General features: G+C 46.2%; 2 protein-coding genes across 2 annotated transcripts; both read right to left on the bottom strand.

Annotated features, from left to right (window-relative positions):
• Window positions 1–1,646: 1,646 nt before the first annotated feature.
• On the bottom strand, window positions 1,647–7,584 carry nsdD (GATA-type sexual development transcription factor NsdD). The gene is made up of 4 exons (XM_749144.2): window positions 6,312–7,584; window positions 5,306–6,212; window positions 4,905–5,234; window positions 1,647–4,747 (listed from the first exon to the last, which is right to left on the bottom strand). The coding sequence occupies exons 1-4, from the start codon at window positions 6,341–6,343 to the stop codon at window positions 4,535–4,537; spliced, it is 1,482 nt and encodes a 493-aa protein (XP_754237.1). The 5' UTR covers window positions 6,344–7,584; the 3' UTR covers window positions 1,647–4,534.
• A 648-nt stretch (window positions 7,585–8,232) lies between these two features.
• On the bottom strand, window positions 8,233–10,109 carry AFUA_3G13860 (transposase; the record flags this gene model as incomplete). The annotated part of the gene is made up of 5 exons (XM_077804476.1): window positions 8,233–8,277; window positions 8,311–8,330; window positions 8,450–8,511; window positions 8,614–9,391; window positions 9,479–10,109. 5 exons carry the CDS (start codon window positions 10,107–10,109, stop codon window positions 8,233–8,235), a joined length of 1,536 nt encoding a protein of 511 aa, XP_077660626.1.
• Window positions 10,110–18,316: the final 8,207 nt, after the last annotated feature.

Here is an 18,316-nt window from a genome sequence, read left to right as displayed (position 1 = left end):
CGACCGATTGCTGAGTTTTGGAGAGGCATCTAACCTTGTATTCTGTATTCTTTGGTAGATCTACGATGTATTACCGAGCGTTCTGCCAAGGATCGAGCATCCACGGTTGGTACTTCACTACGAGTATAGGGGATTTAGGGGATCGACCAAATGCCGCTAAGCCGTAGCCTTGCATGGCCCTGATCTTCTATCTGCAAATTTGGCCATCGACGTCCAACCGGCAGCACGCCCTGAGGAATTTGAAATAGACGCAGAATGTAATGCAGATAAGCCTCAAGCCTCATCGAGCCTGTCTGTTTCTGGACGAGTGACATCCTCTACTCAGGTACTGCCAATAGTTCGTCTTGCTTAACTCAGTTGGTCAGGACGTCATGCGTGCTATGATCCACATACTTGTCCGATCTCAGGAGGCCCCGTGTCTCAATAGTGTTCGTATTTATTGTATCTCTCGATTCTTGTGAGATGCAAGCATGCAAAGATTGCCTTATTGATATTCAACTCGGCATTCTTCTGCGCTGTAGCCGAGCACATAGGTAGGGGGACATCTTTGCCTATCTGGGCGGTTTGCACGCTGACGTAGTGAACAGTATCCCTGAAAAATTTGCCTGGGATCTGCACCCGCATAGATCCGCTTACTGTATTACACATCTACAGATCTTGACATGCAGACTGCAGCAGGAAAAGCGTATTGACCAGTCAGGCGAGGTCGATTTGGACAAATTTCTCCTTGCTTCCGCCATGGCTATTGACTAGATATTCGGATGCAAGCGAAGATAATCGTTTGTCGTGGAGGATACAGATCTTTTTCTTAAGCACATAATATCGAGTCTTCAGTAGATTCTAAGCCATCGTGCTGCTGTGTAACGTGAGTAGTCATAACTGCCCTATCTGCTGATCTACTAGCGCAAATTATTGCCCGCTGACTGAGACCTAGAAGGTGTTTGTGGTAGACAGAGATCGAAGCGAGACATGGATCCATCTCTTACCCCAAACAAACCTGCTTGGGCACTATCTGGAGCTTCCTTTTCAGAGCCGGTCCTATTAGACCAGAATGACCGATGACGATCTGATAGTATAGTAAGGCCACACGGAATAAGTAGGCTGAGTTTTGAGAGCATGCCATCATCCTGAAGATATCTGGTTCTCCCCTGAGCAAAGTGGTTCGTCGGATCCCATCTGACTACCCGTTTGGGACCCATTGATCATCAGGCATCACCACCGAGCAATCAGAAAACAACACACATATGTAGTGGGTCACTGTTCATACTTGGCCCATTTGAACTCGAAAGTCCAGGAGAGAAAAAACCAAGCTAAGACAAGATGACTACGGAGTACTCCGATTGCATGCACTTTCCACCATGGGTGATAGATGATTGCAAGACACGGCGATGACTTTGATTCCTGTACCTACGGGCTCGATACCACAAAATACTCCGTTACAGAATGATGCAGGTAGGTAGGTACATACTACTGTACCCATCTGTCGACTGGTACTCCTACAACACCCGTACCCCTTAGAACGAATCCAATTTTAGACCTGATCTAGCAACATCCAGCCAAGTTTGGAATCCAATCCTCGATAATCAACTATTTCCCAATCAGAATACCAAACTGGAAATAAGAATCTGGTTTGACTCTGATTGCCCCGCCACCAACGAGCTAAACGCGGCAGGAAGAGGTTAAGGTCTGGAATTTGGGCCGTCCTAGTCTTTCGGCTATAGTGGTACCTTTCTGAAAAGAGATCGTTGTATCGCATCTTCTTACTCTAAATGAGCTGCATCCGTTGATATACAACACCAAAAAAGCATGTGAAGTACAGTAGTAGACCCATGATGGGTCCGGAGTGGAATACTCTGCAAGGAACTTTGGATGTGCCTGCCTCGTGGAATAGAAACACAGATCACCTAAGCAATACTCCTTGAGACATACGGATATGAATTTCAGCCATGATTATTACCAGACTGAGCAGAGTATGGTAGCATAGACCGAACTCTGAAGTTGGAGCACACCGCTTCCTAGCACCAAGGTATTGGATCGTCCTATACGCTTTGTTCTTAAGCTGGGCGAATGTATTCCTTCCGCCACAGCCTTCGTCCGCGCTCGGTCGGAGATCGGTGATGGCTCTCTTTGTTTCTTGCTCCCGCGTGGTCGTCGATGATGCCGTACCAAATGTGGAAGACCAGTGGTTATGGTCTCCGGCAGATAATTTTCTAGGATTTGGAAGCGTTGTTTGTCGATAGCCCAGTGACAGACGCCTATACGTCAGATGTCCGCGGAGATCCAAGTTCGAAAATCTATGTAATCAACCTGTAACCTTTGGGTCAAGCGGGGCGGTACCCGACTATAGAGTGCACTGCATCCTTCTAGACTAGGCTTTCAGGAGGACCATGGAAATTCCACTAGCCAACAGTATCACCATTTCATGAAGTTTGCACCAATCCTTCTCAAGCTCCAGCGGAGATATCCCGGATAAGCAGCAACAACCAAACTCAATCTACCAGACACTAGCTGAATTTAGGTTACACCACATCGCCATAGCGTTGAATCGGACGCTTATTTGTAATCATCAGATTGTGCGGTGAGAGTAACTTGCGAACTCACCTTCCGTTTTTGAGTCATGAGAACTCCTGATCAATAGTCTCACAGTGGCGCCAGCCCCCCTCTCCCCCTCCAAGAAAAAAGAATCTCTTTGTCGTAAAAAGCGAGTCCGATGGCCCATGCAAGATTGGAGATGAGATGAGATCAGGTGAGATGAGATCCATGCGATCCGATCCGATCCGATCCGATCCGATACGATTCGATCGAAACCCTAGGCTGGATACAGACTGGTAGGTTTCACTCGGTATGTTAGGAACATGGCAAAACCTTGTGGTCATGTAAATACATATTCGCGGTACTGGTATGAAATTCTTAGCCTATGTTTGCAGCTGGAGAAGTACTAGACGTATATGTAAGTCAAAACTCAAATGGCTCTGCCATACTCCGTAAATCCACAAGCGTCTCTCATAGCCATTTGTCATCAGGACTATGGGGATCTTCCGTAACATTATTGATGTTTAATCAAAAACGATGATGGGGCCCACGGTGCTGGTTCTGGTGGGTTCTAGTGCGACATTGGAGTCAGGGACTTGGCGATTGGTTTCTTTCATTACTCGTATGTCTGTAAGAGTCCTTTCAGGGTCCGGCTTCCACCCACCATACCGCTCTTAGTCATTCAAATTTTAGCCCCTTTCTCCAATATCAGCTTCGTAAGTATGCAGTACTCCCACTTACGAAAGGACGAATACACATCACGTCGGACAGTGGCAAGCCTCTTAGATACCTGCAACTTACCAGCAAGGCGACGTACGCCACGGAATCGAACCGTGGGAATAAAACTCTATCCAAAGCCACGCGCCAACACATCCTACGCTATGACAAAGTCTATCTGGAGGCCCATGCGTCCGATGCGCGCTAAACAGTCACTAGACACCTAGTCCTCGGAGCCGGACGAAATCCATTCAGAGTTCAGCTCCTGAGCCTTGCGCGTCATAAGGTACCTCGTGACGAAGTACCGCCAGAGAGAGCACTATATCCCACATGTACCTATCCTGTGTGGAGTAGCCCAAAACGTTGAAGTCTGCTTGAATTGTATGGAACCATATTATGGCTGTTGCCTGCGTGATGTGAAGTAACCTAAAAAGCGAATGCTAGAGTCCCTCACCCTGTCGATCATCAATATCCAGTAACTACAGAGTACTAACTGGCAATTGCTTGATTTCCATCCCCTCAAATTTTTTGTTGCACCCAAATCGTGGCGGTTTTCCAAGGGCCCGCTAGCCGGATCTTGCTTGACAATTTCTCTGAACGTTGATACAGAAGATGCAGTAGGGTATGTACACCCTCTAAACAGGTCGCGGAACAGATGTACCAATGAGTGGCACAGGACACATGGTCAGTCATCCGTATTTAATTGATTAACATTTTCTCGAATATAGTGAGTGGCACCATGGATCAAGGCCTTCCCAGACAGCAGGCATACGGTTAGAGTGATGAGTACATGGATCGAAGCTGGGGTATAGAGTCGCAAAAAAAAAAAAAAAAAAAAAAAAAAAAAAAAAAAAAAAAAAAAAAAGAGGAGCAGATCAGGTACAATAACTCGAGCCACAAAAGGGGAACAAAGACGTCTTAGATCAACTAGTAGCCAATAATCGCCCAGTACAGAAGAAAATAGTCTATGCTGGTAGCTGTCTCATAACGTGCGCAGGGTATTAAGAAAGGGTAATTCCAAAAACAAATTCAATGGCAGGAGATGAACGAGACCCACTGTCGGATGATCAGGTTGAGGATAATCCACCTCAAAGCAAAGAACATACTGGCCGTGACATCCAGAGAAGAACCAAGATGCGAGAGCTCGTGATCCAAACAAATCTTTGGGACACAGAACGCCTAGCACTTCTAATCCCAATGCCTTTTCAACGCCGCAAACTACAAGAAAATTATGAGATAAATGGGAGAAGGGGAGAGAAGAGAAAATAAAAATAATAAGACGTGCCTATCGGGTACCGGGAGGCGTGGGATCGAGTGCGGCTTTGGGCTTCAGATTGGAACCCAGGGAAGCAGCCTTGCTAGCGCCCATCTTGCGCGTCAACTTGGCATAGTGTAGGCCACAGGCATTGCACAATGTCCGAGCGCCATCTGGACCACGACGCCATTCTGGAGTTTCGGCTCGGTTGCAACTGTGGCAACGACCAGGAGGGGCGGCTTTCTATAACGATGCTTGGTTAGCGTGGATAAAAGTCTTTGCCCAGCCGGGAAATGACGCTCCGGAAAGTAATGGAAAAGTCCGAGACTCGCTGCAAAGATCGTGCCAGGAGCCAAAGCAAAGGTGTAAGAAGATGAGCAAAGTACAGAGTAGAACTTACCCCTCGTCGCTTTTTCGTATCTGGCCCAGCAAATCCGCCACTGCCCTTAAACTCTTCTTGGTACATTGCCATATGGTCACTATCATGGACTCCGCCGGCGCTGAAAGCTTTTCTCTGAGCCATCTGCTCCGCCAAGGCATGCTCCTGGTTCAAAACAGCGGTTCGTAACCGCATCAAAGCATCCTGATTCCGACGTTGCAAATTGATCATGTCTTCAATCTCGTGGAGGGGAGGCAAAGTCCCCAACATGGGCCCAGACCGTTGAGTCTGGTGCGCTCTAGTAGCATAGTGCCGGGAAAAGTCCAAGGTCCGCGTACTCACTTCGACGATCTAATCCAGAGTCTGTTAGTGACCTAGCGAACAACGCCGATAAACATGGTCCTCGTAATCAAAATACATACCTCATTGAGTGAAGTCTCCACTTCGTAGATGTCCAAGTGGCGCTTGGCAGAGTCGCCTTGAGGTTGTACTGGAACCGCAGGACGCCCTGCCAGCCCATTTTTCAATTCCTCGACACGTGGTGGTTCTGGTGCGCCGGGTTTCCAGGGCGTCGCAGCATAAGGCCTCGTATCATGATGGGCTAGTGGGTATGTCGGTGCGTTTGGTGGTGGTTGTGACTGAAAAGTGAACGGCTGCGAATATGCAGTGTATCCATTGGGTGAGGCTATACTCCCCGCCGAAGTAGGAGCACTATATTCGTACCCCGATCCCGTCTGCGAGCCCGCGATCGAAGTCAAGCCAGTCTTGGCGCTGTGGGTAGGTGATTTGCTCGAGTTGAGCGACTGTAGCGAGGGATTCCTCGATTCCTGTGTGGTGATAGATGCGAGGCTTGACCGCGACGCCTCCGTTTGCAGCTGAGAATAAGCAGGTTCGCGCATGTATGGGCCTGCTGGTGCACCGTTGGAGAACGGGTTGGGGGGCCCGGCCGGGCCATCCCCTGCTGATCGACCGACGAGAGCATGTGGAGGATGGGGATGAGCTTGCGGCAGGGGACCCGACGTAGGCGGAGCAGGGTATGGTAAAGGGCTATCATTCCTTAACGCCTCGTGAATTGAAGGGAGTGATTGTCTCTGCGGTTGCAATTGTTTCTCCTTCTCTTCCTCAAGTGCCCGCCTCGATTCAGGGGGGGAGATATATCCGGGCTGTGGAGGTGCGCTAGCCGCAGAAGGCTGGTAGGAGTAAGGCGAAGGTTGGCTGGGATACATGGTAGTCGGACTAACGAGTGGTGTTGGTGATGAGACGGTCGAGTTTCTCGAGGTATATCCAGATCCGTCCTTTGTGAAGAAACTTATAGTTGGTAGATGGTCCCTAGATCCAGCAAATTTACAGTCAGTACATACTCTCCAGCAAACGCTTCATTTACGATCGCCTTGGAACCCATGACGGGACGGAAAACGGAAAACTGACCTCTGTCTATGTGTTGCCTCTAATGACCCCATTACGCCTGAATGTCACTTTGAGTATTCCAGTCTCATTCACACCAAATTTCCACTACTAGCCACTGCCGCCTGCGAATTTCACTCGACTATTAAGAGGATTGCAGCGTTTGTCGATTAGCAGGACGGTTCCTCGCGTTGGTGTAGTGACGAGGGGCTGGAGAGCGTCAGGCGGTGCTGAGGCAATATTCGAGGTTCGAGTAAAGTCCTCGAGGATGCGTAGTAGCCCACTTCCTGAAATCGCAGTATTTGAACACTATCCCCTTTTGATTGCCGAAGGGAAGATGGTTGCGACGAATATGTTGAAGAAGAGAAGTACCACCTTTCTTTACAAAGTTGTTAGAGTTGGTTGGCGGGTTGTGTGGCAGATTTGGGGTTCGACGATCGTAAGGTGTTCAAAAGAATGGAAGTCTGGACTCTTTGACAGTTTACTTCACACAAAAAGCTTGGGATCAAACTCCGACGTAAGAAGAGTGGAGTGGCGCAGGGAGAAATCAAGTAGCCCACGGAAAATGCGATGCGGTTGGATGTGGGCGCGATTGTCAAATAAGATTGATCCTCTCAATTCTGGGTGGAGGAATCAAGGATACGGCAATCATCCGAAGCGCGCGACGAACAGGTCAGATCAAAACAGCTGTTCTTGTGTTTCACAGTGACATCTGTCCGAAGAACAAATTTGCCGTGGGTAAGAAAAACGAAAGTAGAAATAAACTTCCAGCTGTCAGATGTTTGCGTGTTGTTCTCTTTCGATCTTGACAATAGTGGTGTGAGTTGCGGGCGGGAGGTGCGGGCGGCGTAGTAGATGCAGGGGATAATGAATGAATGCGTCGCGTGTAATAGGAAACGTTGGCCTAGTTCTTTATCTCTCCAAATGACAACTAAGGTATGCGTCAATCTCAGATAAGCGATGGAGGAAATTAATGACGCGGAAGTATGAAGCGCGATTTTGGGGAAAAGCAAGTAATCAATATGGATAGAGGCTGAGGGGTGGGAGAGGCGACAGGAAGAAGCGCAAGCGGGTTCAGTTCGAAGTGCTTCTTCCGTAATCTGCAGTTTTGCTTCAAGCAGAAGAGTCAAAGGGCGAGGATGAGAAGCAGGATCGTAGGGGAGATTGGTAGAGAAGAAGACAGTCAAGAAGCAAGAAGCTAAATTATTACTGATATAAGATCAAAGAAGAACCAGCATCGGAGGAGGGAGAGATTAGCTATGACTATAATTATAATTCTAGAATAATAATAATATTATTATTAATGCAGATAAAGTAAAAAAATCAAAATAATAAATCGACATTTTTTCCCCCCCAATATCGTCAATATTATTACTTATCCCACTACGGGCTACCACTACGGACTAGTACCTGAGTTACTAACCTACGGGGTACCACTTCACTAAAGGTACTTAACACCTTGGCAACCTACATGTGCACCTAGATTCTTCTTCAGAATCAAGACAAATTACAAGACTGCCACATACACGCCCATACTTGAGATATGGAAGTCCATCCTAGCGGAAGCTACTGAAGACTAGGTAAGTCGTATCATCGACAGAACGGATAAGTTCAGAGGATGGAGTAGTATTTACTTACCATTTGGAAGGACAGATGGCCAAACAGGTTTCAGAGGACCCTTGACTACTTGATATCAAATGTGGTAGTCTAAACCTGCCATATTGTTGAATTACTCAGTGGGCTGTGACCTGTTTAAAGTTACAGTGAATTACAGAAACTTTACAAGCTGCGAACTGCGGATCTTCGACGAATAGTGTGGAGTTAGTTGTTGGGTCAATAATGGTGATGGGCGGATATCTGGGTGGGGCTGATGACAAGGGGCTGCTCTCCTCTGGCCTCTTGGGTCTTCTCCACAGAATACATTTTTCTCCTCTACTTTTCCCTTTTATCCGTGACTAGCCCACCCACACCGCTTCCCGCTGTGGGTGAGCTACACCGTAATCACCAATTTCACCGTAATCACCAATTTTCGATATTTTGAAGCTATTCTCAACACATTGGCTGACTATCTAAGAAAAAAACATCACTATTTTCATCTGCTGCCCCTGCTGATCCATTTGATACCAGATTCTCTTGTGTAGGTGCTGGTGGTGGGGGTTTACCATGCACTTTCTCCCACTGCCTTTGTAAACGCCTCTCTTGTGCAGCAGCATCTTTGGCCTTCCTTAAAGCAATTAATCGATTCGCATCACGTACTTTTAGTATACCATCCTGACTGAGTGGCTTAACATGTCGCTTAGTGTGTTGGCGCCGTAGGGGGGCTTACGCAGCCCTGATTCGATTGATTGTTTCATTCGCTATAGCCAGATGCTCAGCAGCAATTTGATTATATTCAAATATCCGTTCAAGATTCCGCTGTAGCTTTGGTGTAAGCAGATCTTTATGCTTAGATAGCTTTGCCTGATTCTTCTTAAGGGCCTGAATCGTCCTTCGAGGGGTGATATCCACACTAGATGAGGAGATAGGTGGTGGAGAGGGTGTCTCTCTAAGGCATGCATCAAGATCAGGCGCGTAGACATCTGGAATTTGTTCCCATGCCTGGATAGCAAGATTGTCGACTATCTTACTACCATCAACAGGCCAGATACCACGATCTTTGAAGGCCTCACGGATAATTCGTTGGTTGAAGGCTTTCTCCCGTACAGGTCCAATCACCCGTAAGAATTCTGACTTCCCTACTGGCTCACCAGCCCAGTAAGATAGCTCATTATTTATACGTCGGAAGTGTTGCTTATAGCTCAAGAATGGCTTGCCATCCAGTGGCTGGCAAAGGTGTGTTGTATGAGGAAGGAATCCAAAGGGAATAACCCCATTATCTTCGCATGTCTGTAAGAAATCAACAGTAAGATGGGAGCCATGACCATCAAATATAAGTATTCGTTTCTCTCCTCTCTTTGTACGCTCATTTGTTGCCTTGATAAAGCTTTGAGGCCATTGATGGGCTAGTTCATCTGATATCCAGCCATTGGCTTGCGTAGCTATCGTTGTATTTGGTGGTAGGGCCTCGCTCTCGTTAAACCAACATTCCATGAAGATCCCGTTGCCTTTAGGAAGCAAGAAAGGTCAGAAAAGAATGGTCTAAAAGAGTAGGAGCTTGCCTTTAAAGATAAACCATGGATCCATCTGCCAACCATCTGCAGCAATACATTCAATAGTTGTTATATTCTCACCCTTCTCAGATTCAGCAAGATCAAGGCAAGAACCTTTTAATCCAATCACATTCCTTGCCTTGCCTTCGCCAGGTCGGAAGCCACATTCATCAAAGTTGTATACCAATCGTGGTGGTGTATCTTTAACCACATTGGCAAGCTGATTATACCAATTCGCTAGTAAACCAGCATCCTCAGCCTTGATACACTTTGATTCCTTCGTCTTTTGCTTCACAGGGCCCAGATTGAGGTGTTCTGGGAGTCGTTTTTCAAAGCGATATGCCCATACCCTACTAACCTGTCTAGCTTCACCAGCGCGTTGAAGTGACTGATTTGCAAACTCTTCTAGTAGCTTAGGTGTCACTGGTATGTTATGATCTCGCATCCAGACTATCCACTGTATTAAGGCTTCCTCCTGGTACCCATCAAGTGCTTTATTCACTGGTTTCCGAGCTGTACGAGCCTGTCTGCCCTTTTTGATGCAATCACGTAGTGTTGAATAAGGAACGCCATATTCACGCGCAATCTTGGAGATATTCGGTTTATTTTGGGCCTGAGCGGCTTCGCAGGCCTTAAGGAGGTCAGATTCATTAAATTTAATAGATTTAGGCATGTTGGGTGGTGGGAATAGCTTCGAAAGGTCAAAATATCGAAAATTGGTGATTACGGTGAAATTGGTGATTACGGTGTAGCTCACCCACAGCGGGAAGCGGTGTGGGTGGGCTAGTCACGGATATCACTTTGATTTTCTTTTTGCCCTCCCGATTTTCTCCAATATAATTTGTCTTTATTTCCCCCCTATTTTCCTTTTTCCTTCACTTATTAATTTCTTATTAATTTGTAGATCTCCACTGCGTTGGTTCCCTCATCCTCAACCTTAGCTGGATCTTGCCTTCCTTTTTTTAAGCTCATTTCATTTGTTACAAGTGTACCACACTTTCAATTCATACGAAGAAATTTCAAGTCATCTGTAAATTCTCATTCAACTACAGTTTGCTAATTACCACCATCGCCAATATGACAGAACTCGCCCCATTATCATTATGTTTCTTTGCAGAGTAGAAAGCCTTGATGTCAATGCTCATGGTACGACGTATTCCAACTCCAGATACCTATTAGAACTGTCGGGAAGACAGGCGACAGGTCAGACGAGTAAGATCTAACCTATGCGATGATTGACACGATCTTCTACATAGCTCTTCCGGAACCATTGCGTTGGAATTTGAATAATAAGTAAATAGTACCCAAGCCCACGCAAGTCAGGGGGAAAGATCATAAACAAAAGTTGAGTCTAAACTTGATGGGATCTTTTTATTACCAGTAAAGGTCAATAGACCTGCCTCTTCTTGATTGTACGTTCATGCACATCAGCTTGGGAAACAGCTCTCCAAGACCAAAAGAAATAGACGGAAGCTTCTTAGTTCTTTGTGAGATGAATAAATGAGGCGAACTTGCCCTTAAAATGGAGGTAACCTCCTGACCGTTTTGGTGGCGGTTATGCAAATTTGAATCAGGCGTCATCATGACCATAGTGCTGACAATTATTAACTGTAGTATAAAGATCAGATCCTCTGTTCATGCACTTATTGCAAGGGAAGTAGGTGGAAAGTGTGGCTGTGTGTCTTCTGATGTTGCTTCCCTTGCCTGATATAATTTGCGAACCATGGCAAACCACACAGGAAGGCCAACCAGGAAGGCGGGTTTTTTTTATCCATCACTTTAACTGAGATCAGTCAACAGATCTAATTTAATGTGCCGCACACCTTATATCTCAGTCTGTTCCTTGTTTTCATCCTGCACAAGGGTCTTTGACAAAGTCTTGCCTCTGATGTGTTTAAGCAGTTCTGCGCAAATAACAAAGACTTCATTATCTGTCTCATGGCAAGCATCGACAAGCAGCAAGAGCCTGTACCAGAGATTTGCTAAGAATAGTGCTCAATAATGATACACCCAATCGGATTTAAGTGTAGGCCAACATATGCAGGATGAAAAGAAGGAAGATCATTAGAACACCATCTGACTCTTCTGTAAGATAAGGCTACGACTCTACGAGCACTCACAGGCTTGCAACATTGGTTATCCTTGACCCGGATCTGGGAACGATCGAACTCATAGTGGGGAGATTTGATCGCACATCAGTAAGACACATGCTTACACTCATCTCCGCCTGCAGCTAGCCCAGAGGCAAAAGTCGTACCATTGAAATCGCGGCTGGTAGAGATCTGACCGCTCGTTCGCTGGCGCGCCACAAGCAAACGGGACTCTATCGAGGGTAAGTCTCTGTATGGATAGCTAGATCTCTTCCTGCATGAGGGGCTATTCACACTCCCCCACTTTGTCGAATGCTCGATCATTGTTGGTTACACCACGACCGGTGATTGGAGGAGGAATCTAAATTGGAGTTGAATAACTTGAGAGTACTGAAAACAATGTATTACGGTATTTCTCAGAGAAACCCTTGTGCCTGGCTGGCGTGGTAGGAGTTCGTTCCATGGTACGCAGCACCGCTCCCCGCTTTCCCTTGCTTGAGATCTCGGGCATAGCCGCTCATCAAGGTGACATAATTAATCATTGTCATCATGAGGTTTGAATCCTCCAAAAGGTACCGCGCCAGTACCGTTAAAATTCTAAGATGAGTTCATAATCTCTGTATGAGTTCCTAATTTCTGTTAATTATCATCATCATCATTATAAGATTGCGATCTGTTGTTATGGGAAGAAGACGATGACAGTAGTATAAAGGACCAACCATCACCCTACCCTGGCCTAAGGGCGGACAATGGCCGATTGGTTCATGAGGCGGAAGGTCTACAGAGTAGTCTATCTCTGAGCTATTCTTAAAAGCCAGTGTCGGGCCAATTTCCCAAAACAGATAACGAATCTTATGGTTGTTCCATCATTAATTTCTGCCTTATCAATCAATGTAGCATTCATCACAGCTGGTCTTGGAGTGGCTAAGAAATGAGAAACCCTCACTTCTTCATTTGACTGGCCGTGCAGGCAGCGTTTCCCAATATCGCGCTCCAAGGCACAGTCTTTCACAATCACTCGGTGACCAAGATTCAACGGCTATGGGCTTGTGACACACATGTTGGCTTGGTCTGTTTGATTGTAAAGGTACCTGCTCCCACCGTCTGACAGATCTGGGCCATCCTATTAGACCTAAAAATACTGATGAGCGCATATGCCTTGCGATCCAGATAAATTGGTCTAGGTCATCACACATGGCCGTGTTGACTTCAACGTAACTTGTGGACTCTAATTAGGTCATTATCGTCCGTTACCTATTATACATGATATGATTTAAGATTTAAGTTCTTTTTAAGTTCTTAAGTAGTGACGCCGTTCTCCCCTCAACCTTCGCTCCATGGTTGTAAACTAGCCATCGAGCTCTGAGTGTAGGTAGACTTGAGATTGAACTCGTTGGTACAGTAACAGTCTTTCTGTCGGATTCCCACGCTTTCCCTTTCTGGCCGCATGCACAGATCCCGATATGCATGCATCTGTTGGTAGTGGTAGTACTTCCCAATGTTATATCTTTTATTTTCATTGCAAGGTACTTATTACGAACAGCTCAGCACAGTCACTTTTCCATTTTCGAGGAAAAATGAAAAGGGGGTGATGAATGCGCCTCGCCTTCCAAAGGTACTGAGTGCTGAGTGCAACATGAAGCTGAAAGAAGACAGACAAATAGGTACCAAATACTTTAGTCTCAATTCTTCAAGTTTAACGCCACCACCATTCAAAGCCCATGGGCAAACTTGCAAAAGCCTGAGATACGATAATTTAAGGGTACAATTGGCGCTCATAACCTGCCAGATGGATGTAATAATGATAGGCAAGGTATTACGGGGAAAAAGATGTGATTTGTCTTGTCAACGGTTGTGATGAAAATTTGGCGTTTTACTGGTTGTCCAGTGGTTGCCCACTGCGCTCTAATCTCCACTACCCGGTAACATCATCGTACTAGAAATGTACTTTGTGCCACCTGCAAGCCTGCAACTACAGTAAGTACCATCGTCCTTGCCCCTCGAGTTTATCGTGCATGCTTCGATCTATATGAGGCTTAGATCGCTTCCATGTATTGCCTAGTGCGGTATGTTGCATTCTGTCCGCGTATGATTCGTCTCCATCGATGGCTTAAAAATCCAGACGCATGGATGCAGGGAGGAAGGTCAACTGAACCAGCATGATGGACATAATTGTTTTTTATTTTCCTGGCGTCGCTTACGGTCTTCAAGTTCTGTCGACTAGTTTTTGAGTTGTCCTGACAGCCAACTTTCAAGGGGAATAAATAGCGCTCCTTCTGGGCGCTCTTCAGCGGTCCATGCTCACGCAGCAGTGACATGAAGATGAACTCAATCTGCCACCTCTCCACCCAGTTGAGTTTCCTGTTCTCTGTACGGAGTAATCCATGACCTTCTCATGAATACTGGAACTTTTCGGTCCAGTTTACTTTGAATCTTTAAATTTTTATTTTTTTTATTTTATTATGATTCTTCTTTTTTTATTTTTATTTTATTTTATTCATTCATATATTTATTTATTTTTATTTTATTGATTTCTACTTTTGCTACAATCCCCTGTTCTCCTGTCGTCAGGGGATTGGCTTGTCAGACCAGATCACAAGTCACACAGTCGTGCTGCTTGTGCTATGCATGACCAGCCATTATCTTCCTAATAAAAGGCGCTCATTTAGTTGTTGACTGGGCATGCAAGATCTGTACCAGGCGATTTGGTTTAGCGTACTCCGTACAACACTATCAGTTTCCACAGATGTCTATGGCCAAGTATGGAGTACAGAGAGTAGTCTAGTACTACAGTAACAATATCAACCTGCAGTCTTACAAGAGCAGTAAAAATAAATCAATAACTCAAGTCTCGGTTTTGCAATCTATGAGCATGCTGGCTGTGCTGGAAACCCGAACAACTAAACTATTCGCCAGCAGATGGCGTTATCTGTCTTGTTTCGAAGATCAACGATCCTTACCCCGAGACGGCAAGATATGAAGCCGATAGTTCTATGATAATGCACTAACATCGTCAACCAGGGGCGAATTGCATCGCCATCTACTCGTCACATGGTGATTGATAAAACACTAACGGCTTTGTGACATGTGGCGGTAAGATCTATATTGGATTTATGCAAGTAGATACGAGAGCTCCTGCACGGAGCGTTTCTCTTGGTCAATGCGTTCCTGAAGTGCAAGCAAACCCAGCAGACAGAATAAGGCCGTTGACAACGGCGTAAAAGAGTCACCAGGAAAACATGCAACTACGATGGAAGCATGAATGACACAAGAACATTGGCAGGGCAACTCGCATGCTGGATCAATACTTATGATTCCTCCTCCAGGGTTCCAAAGTTAATGATATCTCTCGGGATTTGATGGAGGTTTGATAATGAGACACAGAGTATTCTCCGGTTTCCGCTAACGATTATCTTGAACTCTAAACCGAATTCTGCTGCTAGTGCTACTCTACGTCTTAACTCTTGAAACACTCGAGTCGGTATTTTCTCCAACCATCTTTCCTCAGTACGCCAACGTGATGAGGAATTTGCTTCAACCTAGTCTTGACTGACGGTCGCAGAGGTGCGTCGCGATGCTTGTTAAGTTAGTTCAATAGATAACCACAAGTACGATGAACTAGACGATATTGGCAAATTTAATAACTTACCTAACGGAATATTGGACCTGATTTAGGTTTGGGAGCTTTGAAAAGCACAGGCCGACGGCTAGAGCCAGGAAGCCAGTGATACAAGCTTGCAGGATGGTCGCTTGCATGCTGTTTGCGACCGATTTCCTCGGACTAGAGCATCGCTTGATTGCGTTGGAACGACTTCTACGATGTCTCCATAGACTTCACGAGCAGTTCTACTTTGTCTAAGAAGTGAATTGCTGTTGCTCAATCATTGGCACCAGGCCTCGTGGATTATAGAAAGTAAGGCCGAGAGCTAATGAGAAACACCGTAGAGGGAGTTCCGCTTGAATAACAGCAGCCCATTCCTGCAATCGAGTCCGAGTGCATCCTGATATTAGCATGGATATACGACGAGGATCATTATGAATGCAAGTTCTCATTGGGTGGTCTTGTGTGTTTCCTGCACAGAATAACGTGGATGTTTGCAGGAGACTCAGTGACCGCTGCACGGCTCCTGTCACAAGTCAGAAAAAGATGCCTCTATTATCGAGTCATTCAGTTTCCGGGAAGCAATCGAAAGTTGCGCTCAGCCATTGGGTACAATGCCATTGTGTTGTATCGTTACTGTTGCAAATAACCGTTTGTGATTCCACATCACGGTATGGAGGACAGAAGCCGGGGCCCTTGATCGAAGAGCGAGCGTACTATTTAGCTAAACTATTCTGGAGCAATCACAGTGCATCCGGTCGACTAGGGAGCGCTGAGCAGTGTACTGACTTGGCTATAGCTATCCCATCCGTCCGTTTACCCGGCGGCCTGATGTCCCTAACAGATTTTTTGGGAAGCGGCAGGAAGAATTTTGTTTTGTGGCACACTCGAGGTCCTCTCCGTGGACCGTGGCTAAATCTACAAGATCTTTCCTTCAAACAACCAAGCCATAATCATTTTCAGCTGCTTTCCCGAAAATTCGAAGACTAGAGGTTCCAAGCGTGAGAGAACTTGAATAGCTGTTGCTGGTGAAATACCCCTGAAATGCAGATCGCAGACAGTAGTATTCCGTCTCCGAAGCTGAAAGAATGTGGAACGAGAAGCGGAGATCGACAGCGCCAGATATGACAGACCATAGCCCGTTAGCCACAACGGTCCCGAATACTGGCTTAAAACAGGATTGGGTACTGACTATCGACGAAATAGAGATTGGATCATGAATCCCGCATAGTTCAGAAAATCGCACTCAACTTACCAAGCTATGGAACCGCACTCTCTCGCTCTGCTGCTTTAGGAAAATGATCAGATAGTCTTCCTGGAGAGGAAAAGAGCGGCGTCAACTTGGCTCCGTGAGAAAGGGGTCTAAATGTGATCGCAATTTTCCAGCACACGCCGTCAGGGCCACTAATTGAAATTCTCATATTAGTCGTGAGCCGATCGTCCCCTGGATCTGGTTATTGCAGGTTCCTCGGAGAAAATTGAACACTTGCCGAATTGGGACATGACATGTTGATAACCTGTCACAGAGCACTTCTACAACGTAACATGGGGGTTCCACCATGCTCTCGGGTACCGTACCATGACAGCTTGGAGACTGAGTCCCGAGTGATCCTACTCTCACTTGTACTTCTGACAGCATGTCAAGATCCGCTGTCCCGACTGTTTTCGCTGCGTGAACCATAATTTCCTGGCGCTACACATTGAGAAATAGTCTCCATGCAGTGACTTTGTACAACTAATGCAGCTGAACCAATAATTCTAACAGGATTTCAGCATGTTGCATCTGGAGTACAGGGTGACGAAAAATCTGACACCATTATATGAATACTGTGGGTATGCCGTGTCCTTACAATGCTTACAGTTTTGTCATGCTACGTACACAAACAAGGCTTACACAAGCCACAGGTGGGACCATACCGGGAAACTCTCCGATGTCTTGTCCCAGAAAAGCAGGATGACAGCTGGGGTTTTGTCACAGTAAGCAAGATTGAGCCGACGCCTCGGCCGTGGTTACTGGACAAACTAGATTTGGGACTGCTGCAGCTCGACCGATCCGGAATCGCCTGGCTGTGGCAGATAGCGCCCATTTGAGTGACCGGCCTTGAGCCTTGGTTTCTCGTGTCTGTAACGGCTTTTAATCAATTTACCAGCCACCTTTTCGGACTCTAACGATATTGTTCGACTAGTGCTCATTACTAACCCCCTGTATCCGACTCTCATCATCCATGTTTTACTTCAGCCTTCACGGACATAATGTACAGCTGTCGTCACCTGTCTAGAAAGAGGTAGTCTTCACTGAGCATTGGGCATTGACCCTGTCTCCACTGGCCCTAGCACTCATCCCATAAAATCCCAAACCTTGGTCTCCATCTTGGTCATGGGGCCCAAGACCCTTCTTCGGTCATACGGTCAGTTGAAGAATGACAATAATGAGGAGAAACTCAGCAATCTCTAAGTAGGGTAGTTACCACTCACACAGAGGATTACCTCCCGCCATCTCATAGTTTTCATTTTTGGGATCCTTGCTCCACAAGCGTCGACCTTCTTAGAAGAGGATAGACGACAGAATTACCATACGAAGCGTCCCGCTAGACAGTATTTTTCATCTTTTGCGGACCAAGATTTGACTATCTAGAACGAGAGTTCGAGTCAGGAACCCGTCATGCCATTGCATGGTATAGATAGTTAGATCGGAGATTTTGCTCATTTAGAGCTATAATCCGATATATTATAGATGCACCCATCGAATAGAGCTTATTCTCTCCGGGATGCCAATCCCTGATGACGTTGTGCTGATGCTAGGCTAGATCTTAACTATCTGTCAACTGCGTGAGACATCAATTAATAAATCATGCACCCCGTAGCCCCTAAGGGGGGAACTAGAATCGATAGTCGCAGGGGGTCGTCTTGCCCATCAAATTCCTCGGAGACGATCAATCAATTATTCAATCAATCTCGCTCAGCTTTATCTCAGAGACCAACCTATTCCCCATCGTCGACTCCACAGCGACTGGAGACTCGGCAAGTCTGCACCGGTACTGCCGTTACTAAGAGCTCCATTCATGAATGACCAGCAGCAGTAGAGAAAACAATATTTAGTAAATCAAGTAATGCAACCGAAAGAAAACGAGTTCCAACTTCCAGCCCCTCTCCCACAAGCAGTGTCGTACCATGAATCGTGCATCTCGT

Source organism: Aspergillus fumigatus, chromosome 3, assembly GCF_000002655.1.
Source record: "Aspergillus fumigatus Af293 chromosome 3, whole genome shotgun sequence".
In the NCBI taxonomy this organism is placed as follows: domain Eukaryota; kingdom Fungi; phylum Ascomycota; class Eurotiomycetes; order Eurotiales; family Aspergillaceae; genus Aspergillus; species Aspergillus fumigatus.
Note: the sequence above shows the minus strand (reverse complement) of the source record. Positions and strands in the feature narration are given on the sequence as shown.

Bases quoted from the DNA above. Each gene is read 5' to 3' on its own strand.
- nsdD (XM_749144.2), bottom strand. From the start codon at position 6,343: ATGGGGTCATTAGAGGCAACACATAGACAGAG. The intron at 5,235-5,305 runs GTATGTATTTTG...ACTCTGGATTAG, and splicing joins TGGAGACTTCACTCAATGAG to ATCGTCGAAGTGAGTACGCG. The intron at 4,748-4,904 runs GTAAGTTCTACT...GCATCGTTATAG, and splicing joins ATACGAAAAAGCGACGAGGG to AAAGCCGCCCCTCCTGGTCG.